General features: G+C 48.5%; 1 protein-coding gene across 7 annotated transcripts in view; it reads right to left on the reverse strand.

Moving 5' to 3' along the window:
- LOC144149999 (uncharacterized) overlaps nucleotides 1-21,718 on the reverse strand; it is an 86,038-nt gene that overhangs the window by 23,965 nt on the left and 40,355 nt on the right. For all 7 annotated transcript variants that reach the window (XM_077681767.1, XM_077681769.1, XM_077681765.1 and 4 more), the window contains 2 exons: nucleotides 13,015-13,062; nucleotides 11,398-11,445 (listed from right to left, as the gene is read on the reverse strand). In XM_077681767.1, coding sequence (XP_077537893.1) covers nucleotides 11,398-11,445; nucleotides 13,015-13,062 — 96 coding nt within the window. The remainder of the gene's footprint in view (nucleotides 1-11,397; nucleotides 11,446-13,014; nucleotides 13,063-21,718) is intronic.

A 21,718-nucleotide genomic window follows, 5' to 3' on the forward strand; every position in this document is an offset into this window, starting at 1 on the left:
GGCAGCACTGAACACTTAGCGGTGGCAACACTGGTGGTTAACGCGACAACGCTATGATAAAGGAAGTGTTGCGCTGGAACAGCGTTGCAGTAACGCAATTTGGCCCACCGCTTCACCCTTCTGCAGCATCATAAAGTATTTTTCTGGGTTATTTTGAACGTGCTGCTCACCGCGAAGGAAAGAGCGAGAACAGGCGCTGGGGCCTTCCGGTTCCACCTGCCGAGAGGGGAGACTGAAAGGTCCTTTCAAAACCCCCTTCAGGGTGAGCTAGGCGCCCTCAGTGGACGCTCTATTGACAACAATGCAGCCTCCACAGTGCTGCATGCAGCGTATGGTATGAAGTAAAGTGGCGGCTTTTGTCCCTGTTTAAAACTGCGGCCGGAATGTCCCGACCAGAAAGAAAAGCATTGAGGGACTCCGCTTTTGGCAAGGCTGGTAGATTCAAGATTTCAAATGTTTTAGGGTGTTATGAGCAAAACCATTTATGTTCAACGCGTTTTTAAATGATGCACTTTTATTTGGGATAGAGAATATACGCCTAAAAAACTGGTTGGTAGCCCGTTTAGGAGAATTTGCCAGTGAAGGGGTTCATCCAAGAGAACTACAGTTACCCAAAATTGAATTCTGGTTCAGAAAAAATTCGACTTCCACTTAGGGTGAATTCTTTTGAAATGCGGCAGTAATCATGCTACGGTAGTGAAAAAACGTGCAGTTGCAGTAGAAACAGTTTCCTCCAACTTTCAATGCAGGAGGTATTTCTGGTAGGCTTGTGCGAATATTCGGGGGCTTCGAATATTCGAACGAATATTACTGTATTCGAATTCGCTTCGACTCGAATTTACAATTTGTAATATTTTGTAATATTTCGAAGTATTTCGGGTGAACGAATATAAAAACTGCTTAAAGTTTCGGTTTCGTTAGGCAAGTCGCAGTGCCATTGACATCAGTTCTAATCAAAAACCGCGCATAATCGTCGCGCCGTATTTCCTCCTCCTTTCAACTGTTTCTTCGCTGTTGGCCTCCCCTCCCATGATGCTCCGCTCCTCAGCGGTGACGTACTTCCTCTATTGCGCTCCCACAGACTGCCGTCTGCTACGCGCCAGCTCTTTCGGCTTTTTCATCTTTGTAGACACCATGGACACTCCTCTAAAGGCTGGAAAAGCGAACGAAAGACCTGGCTGCATGTGTGCGGCCTGGCCTTGCCCTTTCGCGGTGTACGTAGCTGCAGTTGGTATCGGCGGCGAACTCGCAGCCGCGCGGGGAGAATCGTGCGCTCGTTCCCTTTGGTGCACCGCGCACTGTTTATCCAAAAAGCGCGGTCTCAGATGTGGCCCCGCTGGTGCCGGGTGTTATTCTGCGGTGGTTGTAATTCCTACTACCGGCGGCATGTGAAAAAAGACATTTTCAACCGACACAGAACCCGTGCACAAAACGCGCCGGATCGGATCGCTTTATCAGCGGCGATGAACGGGAAGGCGCAGAGCAAACCAACGCCGCACTCGATCAGCGAGAACCCGTGTTCTGGCAAGCTGCACCCATGTGTTGCATTCAACACTGACGGGAAAGCGTTTGTTTGCACTTGTTGGATAGTCGTAAAATGTCCAAACACTCCGGCACTCCGCTAGCAGATCACCCGGCGAGACATTTCGGAAAACATTTGACAGATGGCGCCGTATGCATTAGTGTGTCGCTACGCAAAATTGATGAGACGCTCTACTATAACAAACTCCCCTCGCGGTTTTTACGTAGCGGGACGCAAAAATTTAGCGTTTAGCGTATGCAAAGGCCACAAACGCTGTACTAAAACTCTATTAGCAGCAAAATAGCGTGCGTATGTGAGACCGCTTGCGTTTACAAAGCTGCACGCCGAGCGCGTACGTTTCAAACCTAGTGACATCGTTTAAATACACTGGCAAGCACAGTGTAACGTAGTCAGATATCAACCGTATGCTCAGGCGACAAGCAAGAGCTTGTTTTATGTGGGGCGGAGATTGCGCATAAAGGCCCGTTCGCACTTGCGACGAAAGCGAGTGAAAGCGGCAGGAATTCCGTCGCTTTGTCGCGCGACGATCGTTTTTGTCGAATGGTCGGGACAAATTTTCGTCGCGCGACAGAATTCCCGTCGCTTTCGCTCGCTTTCGTCGCAAGCGGGAATGGGAAGTTCTGCCGCTGCCGTCTGCTACGCAGCTCGGAGGTAACCGCGCGATCTGCTCGGGCCGGACGAACGCGCACACTCCCGCACGGCAGCCGTCCGCGTACATCGCTCCCGGCGTCCGCCCGGAGCCCGCCCTCGGCACAGTAGCCAGTATATTTGAAAGGCACTATAATGGAGGAGATTTTTTGCTTCCGATAAACCTAGTTCTTTGCCCGTGTTTTTAAATACGTGAAGTGGTTAGCACGTCGTCCTCACGCAGCTCTGTATCGTCGTAGCATCGCTGATTGTCTGAACGAAGCTTGCAGCTAAGCCAATGCAGCGACCGAAGCTGTGTGTGTGTGTGTGTGCATCGCCTCCTGTGTGTTGTGGACGCCTTCGTTTGCCGATGAAATGCGACATTGTACTTCCGCTGGTGGATAGTGCTTCCCATGGTCTGGATTATCTTTCTCGAACGACGTACCACTCAACCTCGCATGGGGTATGTGTAGTGTGCCTGGCTAAAAGCCTTCTCGCTTGCGCGCCAGAGTTGTGACTTGCTGTTCGTCCCCGCAAACCGGGTGTAAGGTGAGTGCCGAATTTAAGACGGGCAGGAGGAGGCAACCCATCGTCTGTCAATCGCGGTTCAGACTTGAAAACGCATGTTGTGACGGTGCGTTCGTTCGAAACGCATCTCTGGTTTGTTTTGAAGTTGAATAAAATGTACGCGTCAAACCCGGGCATTCGGCTCAGGGCGTTCTCTGCGATTGCACCAAAGAAGTGCCGCGGGACTTTCTTTATGGTACGTACTCACGTAAGATAAAATCCACGTCGTCTTATGGCCGTGTTGCATTCAATACAAACGGTTAAGCGTTTGTTTACACTTGTTTCGTTTGTCGTCAAATGTCAAAGCACTCCGGCACTCCGCTGGCAGATCAGCCGGCGAGCCGACGCTGAGCAGACGACACATCTATTTGCCGAAAGTGCGTGAAAAAGCCGCCCAATAGCAGGATTTCTACCTCGTGACGAACATCAGGGAATCGATGATGTAGACATGTGAAGATGGCGGCGTCCAAAAACACGAAGGAAAGGGTGAGAAAAGGGCGACAAACTTTGCAACAAAAGTGTGAGCTTTCCGCTGCGCGTAAAAGAGTAATACTTGGCACAGGTGACGTTGACGACCCAATCTAACGATTGCGCTAGTTCATTTAGTGTGCTCAAAATGCCTTTCAGGGCCCCTTTAAGCGTGACCCGCATGGTGTGTTTTCGCACGCGATGTTTAGGCTTACCACCCCGGCAAATATTGCATGGGCGGTTTTACTAGCGGCGCAGATTATGTTTTATAGTACCGTTTTCACCTGCATTATCAGCTTCTTCACCACAGAAGCAACTTTGTGTCTTGAGCAGCATTTTAGAGAGCGCTTAGAAGCGGTTGCTCGAGCTCCTGACACCACTTCGCTGCGGCCGCCACCGCCATGTTGTCGCCGCCGGCCACGCCGCGCGCAGCGTGCGGGTGGTTCCGCGGCAGTTTCAGCGCGCCTGTGACGTGCGCGGCATGTTTTCGGGAGCAGAAAACAACAGCCCGGCCATTCCTGGAGAATTAGCGACAAAGAGGAGTGAGAGAGCCCGTACGTCGCCGTCGCTTGCTCGCCAGCTTGGTCGTATCATCCGCCAGGCAGCGCAGGTCCGTTCGTAAGAGCCGAAATTTTTCCCATTGCAAACCATCCAATTTCGTCGGCACTTATTCAAAATTTGTATCACCCAGAAACGTATCATCAAGATTTCACTGTATAGAAGTTTTTTATGAAGGTCCCGCCAGGCCCTGAAGCTCAGTGTCACAGTGACAGGAAGCTCAGTGACACCCGACAGCTATTGGAATTCGTTTCGAAAGTACCCAGGCGGCACAGAAAGTGTGCACTAAGACCGGCCCGTCTATGGCCGCTTTCTGGCATGTCCGGCCAGCATCCAGGTTCTGGCAGCCACTGATCATACGACGAACGGCCCAAATTCGGCAACCAGCGCTTCGGTATTTCTCCGACCGCCTGTGTTCAGACGCACAGTGGCACCTACCCGGCTGCCAGATATTCAGTTCCCTTTCGGCTGCCCATGTTGAGAAATAAAATGGTCGAAGTACGGCTTTAGGACATCCATTTTTCCTTCGGGAAGCGGTGTTGAGCCGAAGCACGGCAAGCGACCGGCCACAGAATATCCGTATTCTTGTGGCAGTTGGTGTTCGAAAGGAGACCGACCGGAGCCTGGCTGCCGCGCATTCACTCTTTCAACGGTGAACCGCGCGTCCGGCGGCAGAATATTGTAGCCTCCTCGATTAACCGCACGGGGGCACACCGGTGCGCCTTTTCATCCTCGATAAACCGCACCAGTGTGCACCGTCCGTCCTCGATAAACCGGGGCGCACCGTCGCGGGGCAATTTTTGGTTGCACCGCCGCGCACCGAGAGTCGATGGTGCGCCGGGGTGCAATCCCGAGATTCATCGCGGACGATGCCGGCGAAGGGGCTTCCTCCGCCGTCTGCTGCAGCGACGGCGCATCGCCACACTCATGTCAAGGCGGAAGGAGCTGTGTATTGTTGCTGACAAGGAGGGCGTGCTTGTGAATTCATCGGGCAGCGATGCGACAGGCTCCTAACGGGCAGTAACAACGGCTAGAGACAATAGAAAAGACAATTCCGGTCAGCCAAAAAGTCAAACTGCAATTACGCTTGGCAAAGGTACTGCGAGACGGAAAAAATTTACCAGTCCATGACCTCGGACGCTAAGCGGACCTTCTCGTCCACTCAAACAGACATGCCACGCACAGACACCCAAAGGTTCCGGAACTTCTGCTAAACCCATGTCGTTATTAGATCAACAAAGCGTTTGAATCTCGGAGTTCAAGGCTGCTGGACACTAGCTTTGCTCAGTGTTTAGCGATGAACCTGACGATGTACATACTTCCAAGTGTGCCCGGTGTATTTCAAAGTGCGCCTCCCCGCCCCTTCATCCCCGTGCTATGCGTAATGTCATCTTTGAATCAAATGGTATCATCCAAGTAATCGATGCCTTGAAAGTGACGTCATCTGCTGGTATTGACTATAAATTCTAATGTAAAAAAACGCCAAACATTTCTCTGCTGTCAAATTGTCCCACATCTTCGAGAAATCGCTGTTATCTGGATTGGCGCCACGGGAATAGAAGGTTGGCAAGGTCATCCCAATAACCAAGAAAGGGTCCATCATCCTCACCTGCAAACTATACCGCCCAATATCACTAACATGCGTGTGCTGTAAAATAATAGAACACATGATCTATTCTCAAACAGTCAAATTTCTTATCTCGGTATAGTTTTTTTCCAGCTTAGTACACCCGGATTTCAGAAAGGTCTCTCCTGTGACGCCAAACTAGCGCTCTTTATTTACAATATCTGCTCAACTATCGATCACAATATTCCTACAGATGCCCTTTTCATAGATTTTGAAAAAGTTTTCGAGAAAGTTCCCAAGAAACGCCTTTCTTTCAAACCTTCGCGTTTAAACATTGATCCTGCACTTCTATAATGGATAAAAAATTTCTCGTCAAACCGAGAGCAGTTCGTTTACTCTAATCAAACGTCATCATGCCGGCGGCCTATCCTCTCAGATGTACCTCAGGGTACGGTTCTCGTCATCCTATTTTTAAATTGTTTTAGCGAATTACCTACCAATATATCGTCCAAAATAAGTTATTCACTGATGGCTGCGTCATTAACCGTTTTATTAACTGCCCTAATGACTCCAAGATCTAACAACTATTGAAACCTGGTGCGAAAATTGGCTTATGACTCTGAACATCAGGAAAACACGCGTAGTTTCTTTTCATCGCACGAAATCCCATCCGGCTCCTACATAATTGTTTTCTGGTTCCAAAAGATTTTCCGTGACACACTTTCATTTCCACTTCATTGGGATCTTTCAACTTGTCGTCAATCGACCAAGACACACTCAATGCCCCACTAAGTAGGCCCCAAAGCCATCCTCGTGATCCCCCGTGAATTCCTAGAAATATTTAGGTGTAAATATAACAACAGATCTTACTTGGTCGTCCCACAAAACAAACATTTCTAACGACGCCCGGTTCTTGGGTACCTCAGAAGAAACATACGACTCACTCCTCCTTCTGTTAAACTTCTAGAATATCCAACATTAGTTCGTCCGAAACTTGAATACGCTTGCGCCGTCTGGAACCCAGACCAATCTAATCTATCCGAAACGTTAGAACCCCTCCAGAATAGAGCAGCTAGATTCATTAAGTACTATTCAGATTACTCGCGTCACTCAAGTGTTACTAACTTCAAGAACAAAGCCAATCTTTTTAACTTTGAATTGCTACGCAAAGTCACCAGACTAGTCATTTTTTCATAAATTCCTTCATTCATTGTGATGCCACTGTTATCATGCCCGGGAATCGCATATCTTCCCGCACTAACCACCACAACATAGTGTATCCTGCGCATGCTGCGTATGCCCGTACCACTCCAGCCCCATTACGTTCAAAACGCGCATCGAAGAAACCCTGTACAAACGAAGAAAAACAGCGCAAACGACAGGACGAAGGAAGGGATGACAAAACCACAGTCGCTGACGAACATCTGAGGGCTTTATTACAGCAGAAAACATATCTAGAAAAAATGAAAGCAACCAAAGGACCGATAAAGAGCTAAGAGTTATCACATCGGAAAAAAAGAAACACGATGTCTCGTAAAAAGCATGATCTGCCACGTGCCGATACAAAGTCAAATGTTCAAGATAGGTACAGCATTTCCTTTTCTAAAAGTGAAGCTGACGGCTCACTAATACAAGCACCTCCTTTCTTCTTGATTTTAAACGCCTCAAAGATTTCCCGTTTTCTTCGTCCAGGATACCCCGCGAGAATCACGCAGTTTTTCTTAGTCTAACAATGTACCAAGTACCAGCTGGCTCGTCAGCATACCGTCCTGTACAAACCCACCCCAGGGGGCACAGGAAGTGTGTCCCAAGGCTTTCTGACATGTCTGGCCAGCATCCAGGTTCTGGCAGCCACTGATCATACGATGAGCGGCCAACATTCGGCAGCCAGCGCTTCGGTATTTCTCCGGCCGCCCCTGTCCAGACGCACAACGGCAGCTGCCCGGCTGCCAGATATTCAGTTCACTTTCGGCTGCCGATGTTGAGAAAGAGAACGGCCGAAGTACGGCTTTAGGGCATCCGTTTTTCCTTTGGGAAGTGGTGTTCAGCCGAAGCACGGCAAGCGACCGGCCACAGATTATCCGTATTCTTGTGGCAGTTGGTGTTCGAAAGGAGACCGACCGGAGCGCGGCTGCCCATGGCATTCGCTGAACCGCGCGTTCGGCGGCAGAATATTCGTTTTCTTCAGGCAACCGGTGTTATACAGGAGAACGGCTGACGCACGGCCCCAGAATGTACATTTTTCATTCGGTTAGCGGTTCTCGGCCAAATTACGGCAAGCGAATGGCTGCAGAATTTTCGGCAACCGGTGTTCAAGAGGAGACCAGCCTTCGTAAGGTATCAGGTTAACGTCATTATGCGAACAATTAACGGCGGGCGTCTGGGCACCGAGAATTCATGCACAGACGTGTTTGTAAGAAGACCCGCTGACGTAGCTCCGGTTTTTCCCTGGGTGAAGAAAGAGCCGTTAGGGAGTCGAATGGCGCAGACACGTTTTTCATCCGCTCGGTGTTTCTACGTTTTAAATGAACGAACTACGTTTGTCAAACAGTTGTGAGTGTTCTAGGTGAACGGGCAAGGTGCAAGGACTCACTGTACATTACCAGGGAAAGTTTTAGGTCATCGAAATGCCATTTATTGCCACAAGAAGACTGTGCCACGCCGATGGGTGAGCTAAGCATCGCCAGTCATAGCCGCTACAACGCCTCGCCCGTCAGCTTCGTCGACGCATCAGCTCGAGGCTATTCGCCCTCTCAAGAAATGGATATCATTGGAGACATCGTCCCGGCAGAGATGTCCGACCCTACATGGCGGTGGTTCACCAAAATAACTAGCCTTAAAGGGCGTCGAGGAAGCGGCCACCACGCAGGAGCTCAACCGGCGCCATGTCAAGGACTCCCCACCAAAGAAAGGCAAGGGCGCGCAAAAGCGCAAGTTTCCGGCTATTCCTTTTACAATAATTCTGCGAAAAACAATGTTGCACTATATTGCTGGTGATAAACGTAGAAGAGGCTTAGCTCGTGAATTGGTAGGCTCAACTTCGTGCCCTGCACTGTGTTACTTCATGGGATTTTATGACTGCCTATTTAGAAACAAGTGTTATTTTGACTTTGCCATAACAGAGCCTTGTGAATGACGAAGCCTGGATATTAATTTAGTTGCGGTGTTTGAAACTGAGATTAGCTACACTTGGGATATGACTCATTTGGTTAAACATATTCACCAGCATGCTAGCAAACCCGGTTTTCGTCAGGTTTTTCTATCTCATCGCAGCTTGTTCAGTTCACGCACGATTTGGCTTTAGCAATAGATAAGCTTAAAGTAGCTGACTATTTTCTTGTGCGGCTAAAATGCATTTGACGGTGTTTCATATCCCCTTCTTGTTAGTACAATGCGGGCAATAAACTGAATGAATCGGTTATTGCATGGATAGCCGAGTATATCTCTTTAAGATAGCAGTCGGTCGCTCTCAATGGTTGTTCGTCCGGATATGTTCCCGCGACCTCAGGAATTCCGCAACGCTCAGTTGCGGGCCCTCTTTAGTTTGTGTGGCCTCAAATCTTTGTTAAAAATGTTCGCGAATGACTGTGTAATTTACAGGACTATAGCGCATGAACGTGATTCTGAATACTTGCAGCCTGATTCAAATTAATAACATCCTGGTGTGCCGATTCAAAAAAGTCGTTGAATCTTAAAAAGTGTGTTTACGTCAATTTTACAAGAAAACCTTCATTCCAATTGAATACATATACAGTAAATTACACTGCTTTAAGAATGGGCGGGAATATAAATAACTAGGAGTTTATTTAACGAGTTTTTTAGAGAAATAAGCACGTTCACAACATAAAAGTTATGGATGCACGTGTTTTTGGCTTTCCTAGATAAAATTTCAGCGAACCCCCACTTAACTTAAAAGTACAACCGTATTTCACTCATGTGCGCTTAATGTTGGAGTCAACATGTTTTTTCTGGGATCCCTACAGCAAAGAGCTGGTTGATACACTCGAAGACATACCGAATAGGGCAGCGCGATTCGTATTACGTATTGGCACTGTCAGCTTAGGATGAGGGAAAGTAAAAGTAAACTTAAATGGTAAGACGGGAAAGATCACAGACTAAACATGAGGTTGAAATATTTTCGTAATATCTATCATTCGAAAACTGGAATAGAAGGGGAGAAGTATATCCGAGCGCCATTCTACATATCCCAAAGTGGGACCGCTAGCTTGAAGCAAATTATTAACTTTCCTTTAAAGGTGACGCTTCGCGCGATTCATTTTTATTTTAGATAAATGTGAGAGTGTAATTATCTTCCACGTATGATTGTATCTACTGTGTATAATGATTATTTTCACCACGCTTTGTAGAATTATTTTGTTATTTGGTCTCATATTTGATGCTTAGTGTTATGTATCTCCCTGCTGTAACGTATGCAAAGGCAAGAAGGTATCAAAATAAGTAAATAAAAATAAATAAATAAATAAAAATAAATAAATAAATAAGCTTGCACAGCAGCAAGCTCGCCTCCAACGGATTGAGCACCCTACGCATTCAAACTTGACCAATAAATTATTTATTTCTTTATTCGTTGCAGTATGCAAGGTTTGCTGAATGAATACTACCATTGCTAAGTTATTTGTTTGAAACAAAATATGAAACTAGTCTCACGCCTTTCCTTGCGTGAACACAGAGCGATACAACTGCAGCCTCCTGAAGCAGGGCGTCATTCGGAACATGTCTAGAATTTTGTTAACGTAGTAGGACTTTAGAGGAAAATTAAGTTCTTTTGGACTATTAAGGGGTGTGCACGTAACTCGTGAAAACAACATAAAAATATATTGAAAATGAAAGTACTTCTTTAATCTCTCCTAGGATGGAGCCCTGTGAAAGATCATCAGAAAAGTTGATGGAGTAGAAAATTTCTTTGCAAGAAAAATGGGAAAATACTGGACATACTTTTTGTGTGAAGGAACTTATATTGAATGCTGCTGAGTGTTTTGTGGAGCACCGAACTGCTTCGTAAAGGCATTCGCACCGGTTTTATATACAAAAAAACTGGTCAAGCAGCTGTTGTAAAATTAGTTGATATAGTAAGAGCATGAAAGTATTGTCTTAAAAGAAATTGCCTTAAAGCGGCACTTTCATCTTTGTGAAATTCAACCCACTAAATAATGCGCCTTCTGCTCCCCCCCCCCCTCCTTCCTTGTTTATTACAGGTAAGCCGCCCCACAGAAGATATCAGGACCTGGACGATACATCTATTCCAGCTCTGCTAAGAAATGAATATTTGCTTATTCGACAGTAAAAGAGGCACAGTAATTAAAGGACCCACTATTTGTGAGCACTGTTGAATAAATTAATTTTGGTGTAAACTGACGCTGATAATTAAGCAAGGCTGCGCTGAAGGCTGGACGGCTAGTGGTTGCGCGCGGGCTCACTTTGATGTGGGTGCAGTGGACCCAAAATGGTGGGTTTGTGCTGCTGCACAGCGGGATTGCGTGATCTGCTTGCGCTGCATGCAGTGGTCGTCCACCGGCCTCAGTACAGTTAACGTACTGTGGCTGAACTCCAATGCCCGTAGCACGCCCGAATTTCCGGCAGCTTTATTTCGGCTGGAGTCCGACGACCGCATCTCGGCTGTCCTCCGGTGGCCGTATTTCGGCCGCACACGGGTGGCTTTGGGATGGCTGGAGCCCTACGGCTGGAATCTGGCCATATGAACGTTAGCCGCTCGACTGACCGACGGACACTGGTCGTTGGACAGTAATAAGAATACGACCGTATACGGCCAAAAGGCCCACATTTGGACACGGGCCGAACATGGTTGCCGAAGAAAGGCCGGGCAGAAAATCACCGGCCAAAGTAGACCGGCTTGAGTTAGGCCGAACAGTACTGTGCTGCCTGGGTATCCGACCCCAAGGACTATTGGCTTCGAATTCGCTTCAAACTAAAATATTAATATTCGTACAAGCCTAATTTCTGGCCCCAAACTGCTCAAGCAGCATGTAGCATGACACTTCGTTTCTAGAATATCCTCGAAGAATAAAACGTGCAATTTCCTCCATACCTGATGCCAAAGAAATGTTGACTGAGCTCTTGGATTCTGTACCACTTCCTGCAAGTAACAGAAAGAAGCGCAATGCATGTCTCTGGCGGCAAGAAAATTATTTTTGAGACTCGACAAAGCCCACACATCATTAATTTACCTTGCCCTTCGCAAAGACGTTCTTGTTGACAAATGTAACATGCCTTATCACTGTTCACACCCAGAGCCAACACAATGCACTTTGCAGCAATTGCTTAGTCAGAAAGATAAACAGGTCCCTAATTGATGAAAGATTGGGTTTGTAAGAAGTGTTTTCCATTATTAAAACCCCCTGATCAAGATGATTGTGGTTCTCATGGTGGAGGGCGGACTAAGGGAAATTAAATGACCTGAAATCCCGGGTAATGACAGTTTCACTCATTTTGGTTCAGCACTGTTTACCTTGAACATCCTGATGGCACCCAATACACCTCATTATAGCAGCTAATGAACCTTGGACAAAAGCTTTGGTTGCAGTGGACTGAATTTTGAAAAGCTAGGCTTTTCCCTTGTATTTGAGGGAAAATACACCTATAACGTGAAGCACCTGCACTCAACACATCGGATATGCTAAAAAATCTGCCACAAATCATCACCACAGAATCATTACAATTGAATTGCAACAATCCACGCAATCAAGCCAATTCTAAAAAGTGTGCGTCATAGGTAACATCATTGGAAATCAGAAATGGAGGATGCAAAAAGGGCAACAGCCCTTTCGAATCAATTTTCTTACAAAATGAATTCATGTACGCATGCACAGAAAGGCCAAAACATGGCCTACGATCTGCAGACTTTAAAGGAGCACTGACACCGATTTTCGGCGTTAATATTATTTCACAGTACGCTTCCTTCACTCAACAGAATACCCTGGCTGAAATATGAGCGGCCTGCGACGCAAAGAACATAGTTCAACTGGATCTCATTTATTGCACCGACAGAGCAGTGCGCGGAGTGGCACTCAGCAAATGGACATCAGCGTGACATCACCCCGTGAAGCCAAAAGAAGTGACGCGACAGCGCTCATCAAAAACTCGTGACGTCACTTCACGCGAGCGGCCCCACGAGCGGCGAGTTGGAGCAACAACCTCTCAAGCGGGCGCCGGTGACGTCCGCACAAAGCGGTGAGGTCAGGCGGGGATCCTGTCATAAGCGCCGTTCGGGATGAAAGCGCGGGAATTTTAAACAAACGATTTTCAGGCCGTTCAATGTAATTAACTATCGCACGCTGAAGTATTTGAAGTGCTGTTTCAGGTTTGTCAGACCATTAAACATCGATAAAAGCAATACAAGTGTAACATAAAATCTTCGTGTTAGTACTCCTTTAATATGCACAAGTAATCAATCTTTCAATGTTTACAAATCCGTTCAACATCTCTTTAGGTGACTGAGGCCTTTGAGAGGCCATTCTTGTCACCCAATTTCAATACCATGCCATGACATCGTCTACAATGGAAGAATGAAGGCTGGAATGGAACACTGGCTCTCTTTCACGAATAAAAAGAACACAATGCCAACTTTAGAAGATGCCATTACAAAGGAGTTTACAGGAACAGCATCTAATGCTTTTGTAGGGTGAAGTATAGCTAGGCTTCATACCTGCAGACGTAGGATCCTCATCAGAGATCTCGTAATCAGTGCAATCATCTGTGAGCAAAAAAAAAAGTGAAGCACATGTTTATGGCAAGAAGAGACCAGGTGTAAGCTTTCGTTAAATTTCAGGGGGGAGGGCAAAAAAACAATGTTTTCTTGTTTCCTTATAAACATTACAAAAAAAGTCAAAGGCAATTGTGCACGATGCTATAAAAAACCGACACTTTATTTTGACACCAATCTGTGTCAGAGTAATTTTCCATTGACGTGTCAATGTGTCAATGCTTAACTGTGCATAAGACAAAGCCTTGCAGAGATTGAGGTCGGATTACACGTACACAAGTTTTGGGATGTGATTCCCTGCAAGCCCAGCGCGTAGCAAGGTATGCACGTTTCGAGAGTGAGACCAGTTTCTTTCACATGTAGCAAAAAAAAAGCGAGTGGTCCCATTGAAAGGGAAGTATTGAGCTCATCACTCGAACTCCGCGCGCACTCAAAACACAAAAGAAACGGCAAAACTGTTCCTAGAGGTTCAGGCATAAAAGAGGTTCGTACACAGCGATGACGACGACGGAAATGGGAGAATCTAGCCGCGAAGTTGACCAGTGACCATAGGTCGGCAAAACAGAAAGAACTCACTCAAACTCAACCACATTTTTTTTAATTTACGCTGTACTCAATCAAACTCAGACTCAAAAAGTTCGTCTGGTCACAAAATCACTCGTACTCACTCATCAAATACTCATTTGTACTCAAACTCATTTGTCCTCACGAATATTCGTACTCAATCTGTACTCATGAGTACTGAATCTGTACTCATGAGTACTCACTTGTACTCACTCATTTGTCCTCACGAATATTCGTACTCAATCTGTACTCATGAGTACTGAATCTGTATTCATGAGTACTCACTCTGTACTCATGAGTACTCAATGAGTACTACTCATTCTGCACTCGCGAGTACTACTCATTCTACACTCACGAGTACTACTCATTCTGCACTCATGAGTACTCTCATTCTGCACTCATGAGTACTCAATCAGTACTCATGAGTACTCAATTTGTATTACTCACGAATAATCAACTTATCTGCACTGTTAGCTAGGTCGTAGCTCGAATGAAAGACTAAGTAGAAAAAATGAATTGTCTAATTGATTAGAAAAACACAGGTTACATATAAATCAGGACAGAGGAAGAAAACGTCTGATGCGGTGCACTGTCGTTGGGCGACTTACTGTGCGAAGGCAAGTACACTGTACATGTGAGAAAGCGAAACGGAACGTAAGCACTCGCGTTGCGCCTGGCGTCTCGTCTTGTTCTCAGGCCGGGTCGGGCTCAGGGGAGCTCGGGGCTTGTCGGTGCGGCCGTGGCCGTAAACTGCGTTTTTCTGCGTGTCTTCGGGTGGCAGCTTTTGTAGTCCGTTTTCGTTTCCGGGCGCGCTGATACGTATCCTAATCGTGCTCTGAATCCGAAATGCGCCTGCCCCCAGGCACAATGAAGCGTTCGCGTAGATTGACGTCGTTCGTATCCAGATCACTGTCCGCTTGTTCACAGGTGCTCGATGCTGGCGTTTGTTTTTTGTTGTTCCAGATACTAGAAACTTCGTTAAGAGGGTGTTCGTCTCGTTGAGTTTCGGTGAATTTCAAATCTGCTTGATTTTATTGTGTGTGTGCCGTGGAATTCACTTCGTCAGACCTGAACTTGACAGTGTTTACGGCGTTGCGTTGGTTGCGCCGCTTCCGTCGGCGATTGTGTTCGTGTAGCTCGTCGCGTGCTTGATGCATGTGGGGGCGTAGACGTCTGGTTTGTCCGGTGGCGAGCTGCGCTGTGTAGGGATGGCATAGTTCGGCGCGTTGAGGACGTTGCTTGAATTGACGCGTGCGTTGTGTATGGTGCGGGAGCCGTTTGGCTTTTCGTTTAGTGTGCGGTAGCGGGGCGTTTTCGTAGGGTGGCATGGCTGATCGGTCAAAGTCGTTGCGGCTCCGTGCTCGCAGTCGCCGTGGTTGTTTCGGAAGTGAAACCGTTGTGGTGGGGAAGCGGGCGTAGTTCGTGCCGTCCGTTCGGTCCAACATTCCTCGGCGTCGCAAGCGTGACTTCATCGTCAGGGCATTCGATGCTTCGTCTGGATGGGGTTCATTCGTTGCCGTTCTTGCCGTGTCCATGTCGTCGCTCAAGACCTCGTCTTTTGCCCGTTGTTTCGAGAATGCTATAATCGCTGTCTCCCATACAAGCAGGATCCGTTTATCGCGAGTCCGCTTGCTCGCGGTTGCGTCCTCTTGTACGAAATGGTGTTTGTCGTCTGAGTCTCGATCGGAGCGCGGGTGCCGGTGATCTTGTTAATTCTGGCTCGGACATGCCGCATGCGCTGGCCGTGTCGTTGCTCGTTGACGGACGTACTTGCACGAGTGTTATGTCGTTCGTCCGCTGGACTCGGGCGGGAGTAGCCGGTGTCGGAGAGCTCGTACTTTCCGGTAGGGTTGAACCGCGTGTGCTGGGTCTTTGGTTGCTTGTGGCCAGGTGATTTCTGCGGTTGTAACATTCGCTGGCCAGTCCGGATAGCACCTGCAGTGGGAGCGGAGGATGTCGCGAACAGCAGTTTCCTCCGTGTGTGCTGCGGCTTGGTGGCGTTCCGTGCGTTGTGCATTTCGTTCTCCGTGGTCAGCTCCACTGGTTCAAGTTGGATGTCTTTCGTCACTTCTGGTGCGTTTCGTGCACTGTGCGTCTCGTTTTATCTAGGAAACTCCCCTATAATTGTGGTGCGGTCGTTCGCCACGTATAGTGCATTTCGGGCGGCGTGCGTCTTGCTCGCTTGTCGTGGCCATATCTACCAATCCGGATGCGATGTCGTTGGTTGCGTGGACCCGCGCCGGGACAGCACGTGCGGAAAATGTACGTACCGGCTCCGTTGCGTTCCGTGCTCTCAGCGTTCCGTTCGTATACGTCTGTAGCGGAAGAACGGGTGCCAGGAACGTGGTGCCTTCTGGCTCGTGCGCGCTGCGTACGTTGCGAGTCTCGTTGCTCGTTGCTGGAATGACCTGCGCGTGGGCGATGTAGCTGGTGGGCGATGTAGCAGAGCAACGTGTGTTCGTGATCTCGCCAGAAATGCACTGACCTTCGATGCGTCTCCGTAATCGTGGCGATTACCTGGGAAAGGTCCGGTGAGCACGCAATCCCAATTTTGCATGCGTCGTCTCGTTCATGTGCGTGCCGTCGTGCATTCTGCCTGTGCTCGGATCTCGTGCAGTCCAGGCACCGTGGAAAACAGGCGGCCGACTCTCGCCAGTTATCTCAGAAAACTTTCTCGTTCATCACGCAGCCTTCTGCTCTCAAACAGCGCCGCTTGCAGGGTCCTCTGCCATTTGTTGTCGGAGGCAGCCTGAAGTAGCGTTGGCACATTCGCTCGTTTAAGGAGATGGCGACGTTCTTCGTTGTCCTCTAGAAGACGCAAGATGATGTCGTCCTCACGGCCAGAGCAGGGTAGCCCTCGTAATCGTAGTGCGCTCACGAACTGCTGTTTCTTCGTAGAGCATAGGACGTAGCGTTCCGTTGAAGTCAGCACTGTGTCGACCACCGCTGGCGTATAGTGCGTCGGTGCCCCATGTCTGCGTGCTGCACTCTCGTAGTCGTGGTGCGGTCCGTCCAGGTTGTTCGTCCGTTCGTCCTCCCGTGGCCTTAAATCATGATCCTGTCGACTGCAACATCTTAGCTAGGTCGTGGCTCGAATGAAAGGCTAAACAGAAAAAAATAAAATGCCTAACTAATTAGAAATACTGAGATTACATATACATCAGGACAGAGGAGCCCGAGAAGAAAACGTCTTACACGGTGCATTGTCGTAGGGCTTCCCACTGCGCGAAGGCACGTACACGGGAGAGAAACGGGACGTACGCACTCGCGTTTTGAATCGCGGGCTGAATCGCGGGGCAGTTGGCCAGTTGTAGAGAGGGCGCATTATGTACATGAAGCTACTTAACGGCGACCCCAGTAGCTCCCATGTGTACAGCGGGGCGTGATATTAGGTTGCAATCATGAATTATTTTTATGACGGACACAGACAGACAGACTGACAGGCCAACACTGTCGCGCTCAAGTGGCCAAAGAAAGACTATCGTCTTTAAAACCATCTGGAAAGAGACGCTGCCGCCGCTGTTACGAATTCTGCGAACATTGCGCAACCGTACCCCTCGCAACCGCCGCCAGTCCGCAAAGTAAGAGATAAACAGAAAGACGAAAACCGGCTAGCGCGCGAAAAGCCAAAGAGGGAGGTCCCGCCGCGAAAAAGGGACAGGACGGGCGCTACGCGTCGTTGTGTCTATTTCCGTTAACAGCTAGGCCAAAACCCACACGGGTCTGCTCTTACTAATTTTTCTATGCGTGTGTGTGCGGTTACCCAAAGCACCCGACACAAATTTGCTGCACCTGGTGACGCGCCGACAGTGGGCCCGATTCGCGCCTCGGTCAGCCAGACCGCGGCAGACGTGCCGCAACTGGCGGCACACGGCGCCGCCGAGTCTACTCTCCTTTTCCCATCGAGACGGCTGCACCAAATCATGCTTGGGACGACCGGCCCGCAAAAGACACGCAGCGACGAGTAGACTCTGGAGACGGCGCCGCTGAGTCGCCTCCGCTTTCCCATTCGTGGCTCGGCTGACGCAATCACTTCGCCTGCATTCGCCGGATTCAAACTGCGGCCAGTGATAGTCCTGATTGGAAATATTCGAACTGCACGCGGCTGCGGCGGAACCCCGGGGGTATAAAACCAGCCCTGAAGCAGCGGCTGTGCCGCGGCATTTCATCGGAGGCACTGAGTTGAGAAGTGCCTTTGTGCGAGCCATGTAACGCTCTTGCTACCTTTGTATATATTGTATATGAATGCAGCTTAAAATCACCGTCGGCTCGACAACTTCATCGCTCTCCTCTGCGCCGCGTCGATGGCAGACTGAGCAGGGCAACGTCGCAACATCTATGCATCTGTATTGTTAACCTGTGGCTTTTGTATCTATGTTGTACAACGCGCCCCTTATGTAACACCCCCCAGTGGGGTCTTTAAGGAAATAAAGTGAAGTGAATCGAACAGTGGTGACTGAGCTAGAATGGCCCAGTTCCAACAGTGTGTGTGTGTGTGTGTTCGGGGGGGGGGGGGGGGCGCAGGGCACCCAGTTGGTGCCGGTACTTGGCAGCCGTTACAGCAGCGTAGAACTGCTCTGCCGTGCTTTGTGTACTCGAGAACAAAGTTTGTAGACGCGTTTTTCGGAGGCGTGATAGCTTGCACTGACGTCACTGTACTGCCGTGTTGGTGGGTTGTTTGCACAGTGGAAATCTGCAGCTCTTATCTCGAGCAACGCGGATGAAGCTGACAGCGATCAATCAAAAAGTGCGGTGACGTCGTTATGTGCAATCCACATGTTTTACCAGACGTTCCAAGATGCGAGCTTAAGCGACAATCCCGGCGTCTGGCGTTGGCGTTCATCAATTCAAAACAATTCCTTCACGAGGCCTCGCACAGTGCGAGCTTAAACTCGGCGGTATAGTTGCAAGCGAGGGGTGGTCGCCCCGCCAGTAAACAGTAGTGAAGGTAGGGGAATAACAACCACCGAAATTCACCATCATCGTCAGCGCCCTCATTACACAGTGGCATAAACGAGAAGCGGCGAATCGGGTTGCCACTCGAAAGTAAAGCCATTCGAAAGCAAAACACTCCTCCAGCGGCAAGAGGACAGAGCTCTTCGACGAAATATGCGAAGCTAAACAAGGAGCCGCACGCGTTGAACTGGATATTATGATGTCCGATTCACAACTCACAAACGTGCTTAGGTGTACTCGGATATTTTATTTCCATTGCTGTGGCAAATCCCACCGCCGCGCCTGCACGCCGTAGTGCACGGTGGGGCTATATGCTCACTTGTAAATGGAACTACACGAGATCACATTACTAGCGAACCTGAGCAAAATGTTTCAAAACGGGAACCTAATAAAACCATATGGGCGCACGTACATCAGCCAAACTGTCGCTTGAATACGCACAGCGAACGTTACAAACCACGCAGTCGGTTTGACGCGACTTACGTAAATTAACTGCGACTGTTGAAATGAGCGGTTCGGCTCACGAAACGACTACACAGCGTGACATGCGTCTACGGAAACTTCTGAAGACCGAAAAAGAGGGACTTCAGTACACCTAGTTTGTGCGTTGTTAGCAGCCTCCACCGCCTCTCCCCTAAAACAATTGGAAGGGAGCAAGCGCAATGAAGCCGCCACGCGTTCACAGGCCGCGGCAACAAAAATAACTGCGGCAGTCAACAAGTCCCATCAGAGAAGAGCAACTGCGGCCGCGTTTCCCACCGGGCCCTCACCCCCTCCGCCGGGCCCTCACCCCCTCCTTTTTCCCTCTTCACCGTGACCCCTTTGCGAGCGACCGCCGAAAAACGCTTACAGCAACCAAACAGGGACCGGGAAAGGAGGGAGGTGCAGTTTTCGTTGCCTAATTTTACCATCCTTGACAGTTAAGCTGCACAGTGGCACCGCTAAATGTTTGCGACTCGTACACGCGCGTCCGGACTCGAGCTCGTGATAAAACTTGTTTGCACCACTGTACTCAGGAGTGCATATACTCATGAATACACAGTACTCATAATTACACAGTATTCATGAGTATTGTACTCATGAGTGCTGTGTACTCATGAGTACTGTGTACTCTTGAGTACTGATACTCATTAGTACTCAAACTCATGAGTACTCATACTCATGATTACTGTACTCATGAGTACTCATACTCATGAGTAGTGTACTCATGAGTACAGTACTCACGAGTAGTGGACTTACCCCTGTACTCACTCGTCATCGTACTCACTGTTTTTTTCTGGGTGTGATCACTCATCATCGTACTCACTCGTGAGTTTGAGTACAAATGAGTGTACTCACGAGTGAGTACGCCGACCTATGCCAGTGACTGCCGATCGGGCAGCCATGGCCTATGTGACGTCCATTAGGCCATGCCAGGGGTTGCATAATGAGGTCAACTGAAGAGAGAGCGGTTGGTTTTTCCGCGTCTTTCACATCGATTTGCACGCTCACCGCTTCACGTGCACGTGTAATATTTGGCTCAGGTATTCCTGGTAGTGTACGGTATTTTCCGGTCTATAAGTCGCACCTTTGTATAAGTCACACCCCCCTCAAAATGACAGTTTTTTCGAAAAAAACGTATATAAGTCGGACCGGTGTATCAGACGCACCGGTGTACAAGACGCACTTGTTAATTAGGTGAACTCACAGTGAATCAGATCGTTAGAAAGAGCGGCGAAAGTACATGGTTGCGACAGCCGCCGCCTATCAACGCATCGCCCAGTGAGGAGGGCTAGACACGTGTATCTCCCGTCCAAAGTCTTGACAGAACAAAGTTCTCAAAAATGGTTTATTGATACACACAGATTGCATGTACTTACAAACGGCGTTAGATAAAACCATCGAAGTCTTCTTCCTCCGACTAGCCAGCAAACAATTCAGCAGCTTCAAGTGGGAGTTCCGCCAGCACATCGCTATCACCCTCCGACTCACTGATATCTTCTTCGCCAACATCGTCACCACTCGCGGAACGGATCATTTATGAACCCGGCTACAACTGGAAGAAATGGAATCCCAAGAGTAGGAGACCCATTTGGCCACCTCTCCAAACGTTGCGCGTCTCTTGCATGCAGTCGTAAATCAGAGCAGTAAAGGTGTCATGGTTGACGAAAGTGACGCGACCGGAAGCGGCCTGAAAATCGAAACTTATCAGCAAGCTGTCATTTTAAAAATTAGCAGCACATTTACCTCTTTCAGAGTACAGGGGTGAGACAGCTGAACCAGATTTGGGAGCAGCTTTTGGAGCAGCGAAATTTCGATTTTGGAGAAGAACCTTGATTTGGAGCAGAAGAACGACATTTATTGTCACCTTAAGAGCCTAAAAAATCAAATGGGGGAGTGCGCTTTTTAATCGGTTTTGAACGTACATAACACTGAAACAGCCTTTCAATAAAGTTTTTTCTATCTGAGTATCACAAGGAACGAACTACACTACCTTTTTCAAACCATTTTTACATTAATTGGGCTCTATGCATAGATAACGCGGAATTCCGTTGAAAATATCGAATTGAAAAACTAAGCAATTTTAAGGAATTTTTATTATCCCGTGAATGCCGAAGTTGTTATTTTTGTAATCCCAGACTCGGCGTTACGCACAACTGAGAGCCACGGCAAAAGTTGCGCAAAACTAGGTGACAGTCGTCACACCCCACCAGCCCTCCCATTTCAAGCCCCAAGGTGGGCGTTCACTACGATCGTAATTAGACTATTGGTATGTTTTGGCATGAAATTTCTTTTGGCATTAAATTTCAATTCAGATAGATGAACCGTTATTACTAGTGTGCGATAATAGCCCGTCCCGCTATCGGACACTGCTTGAACATTTGGCGGTGATGCAACCCGCGCGCCGCCACTTCTGCAGTGTCCATCGTCCCACTCCCGCCGCTCGCAAACTCACTGTCAATAGCAGCAACTCGGCGTTTTATAACGCCGCAATGAGTCCCAAATTTCACTTCAAGCACGCACCGCGCCTCGCACTCAGGCCGAAACACGGCGATATCGCGGGTACCCCGTTTTTGATGAACCCCCGTCTTTCGAGTCGCGTAACTTCCCGCAATAGGTCAAACGACTACATGTAAACCCGGCCACC

This window comes from Haemaphysalis longicornis, unplaced genomic scaffold (genome assembly GCF_048455015.1).
Source record: "Haemaphysalis longicornis isolate Haplotype H1 unplaced genomic scaffold, Haemaphysalis longicornis Haplotype H1 scaffold_8, whole genome shotgun sequence".
NCBI lineage: Eukaryota > Metazoa > Arthropoda > Arachnida > Ixodida > Ixodidae > Haemaphysalis > Haemaphysalis longicornis.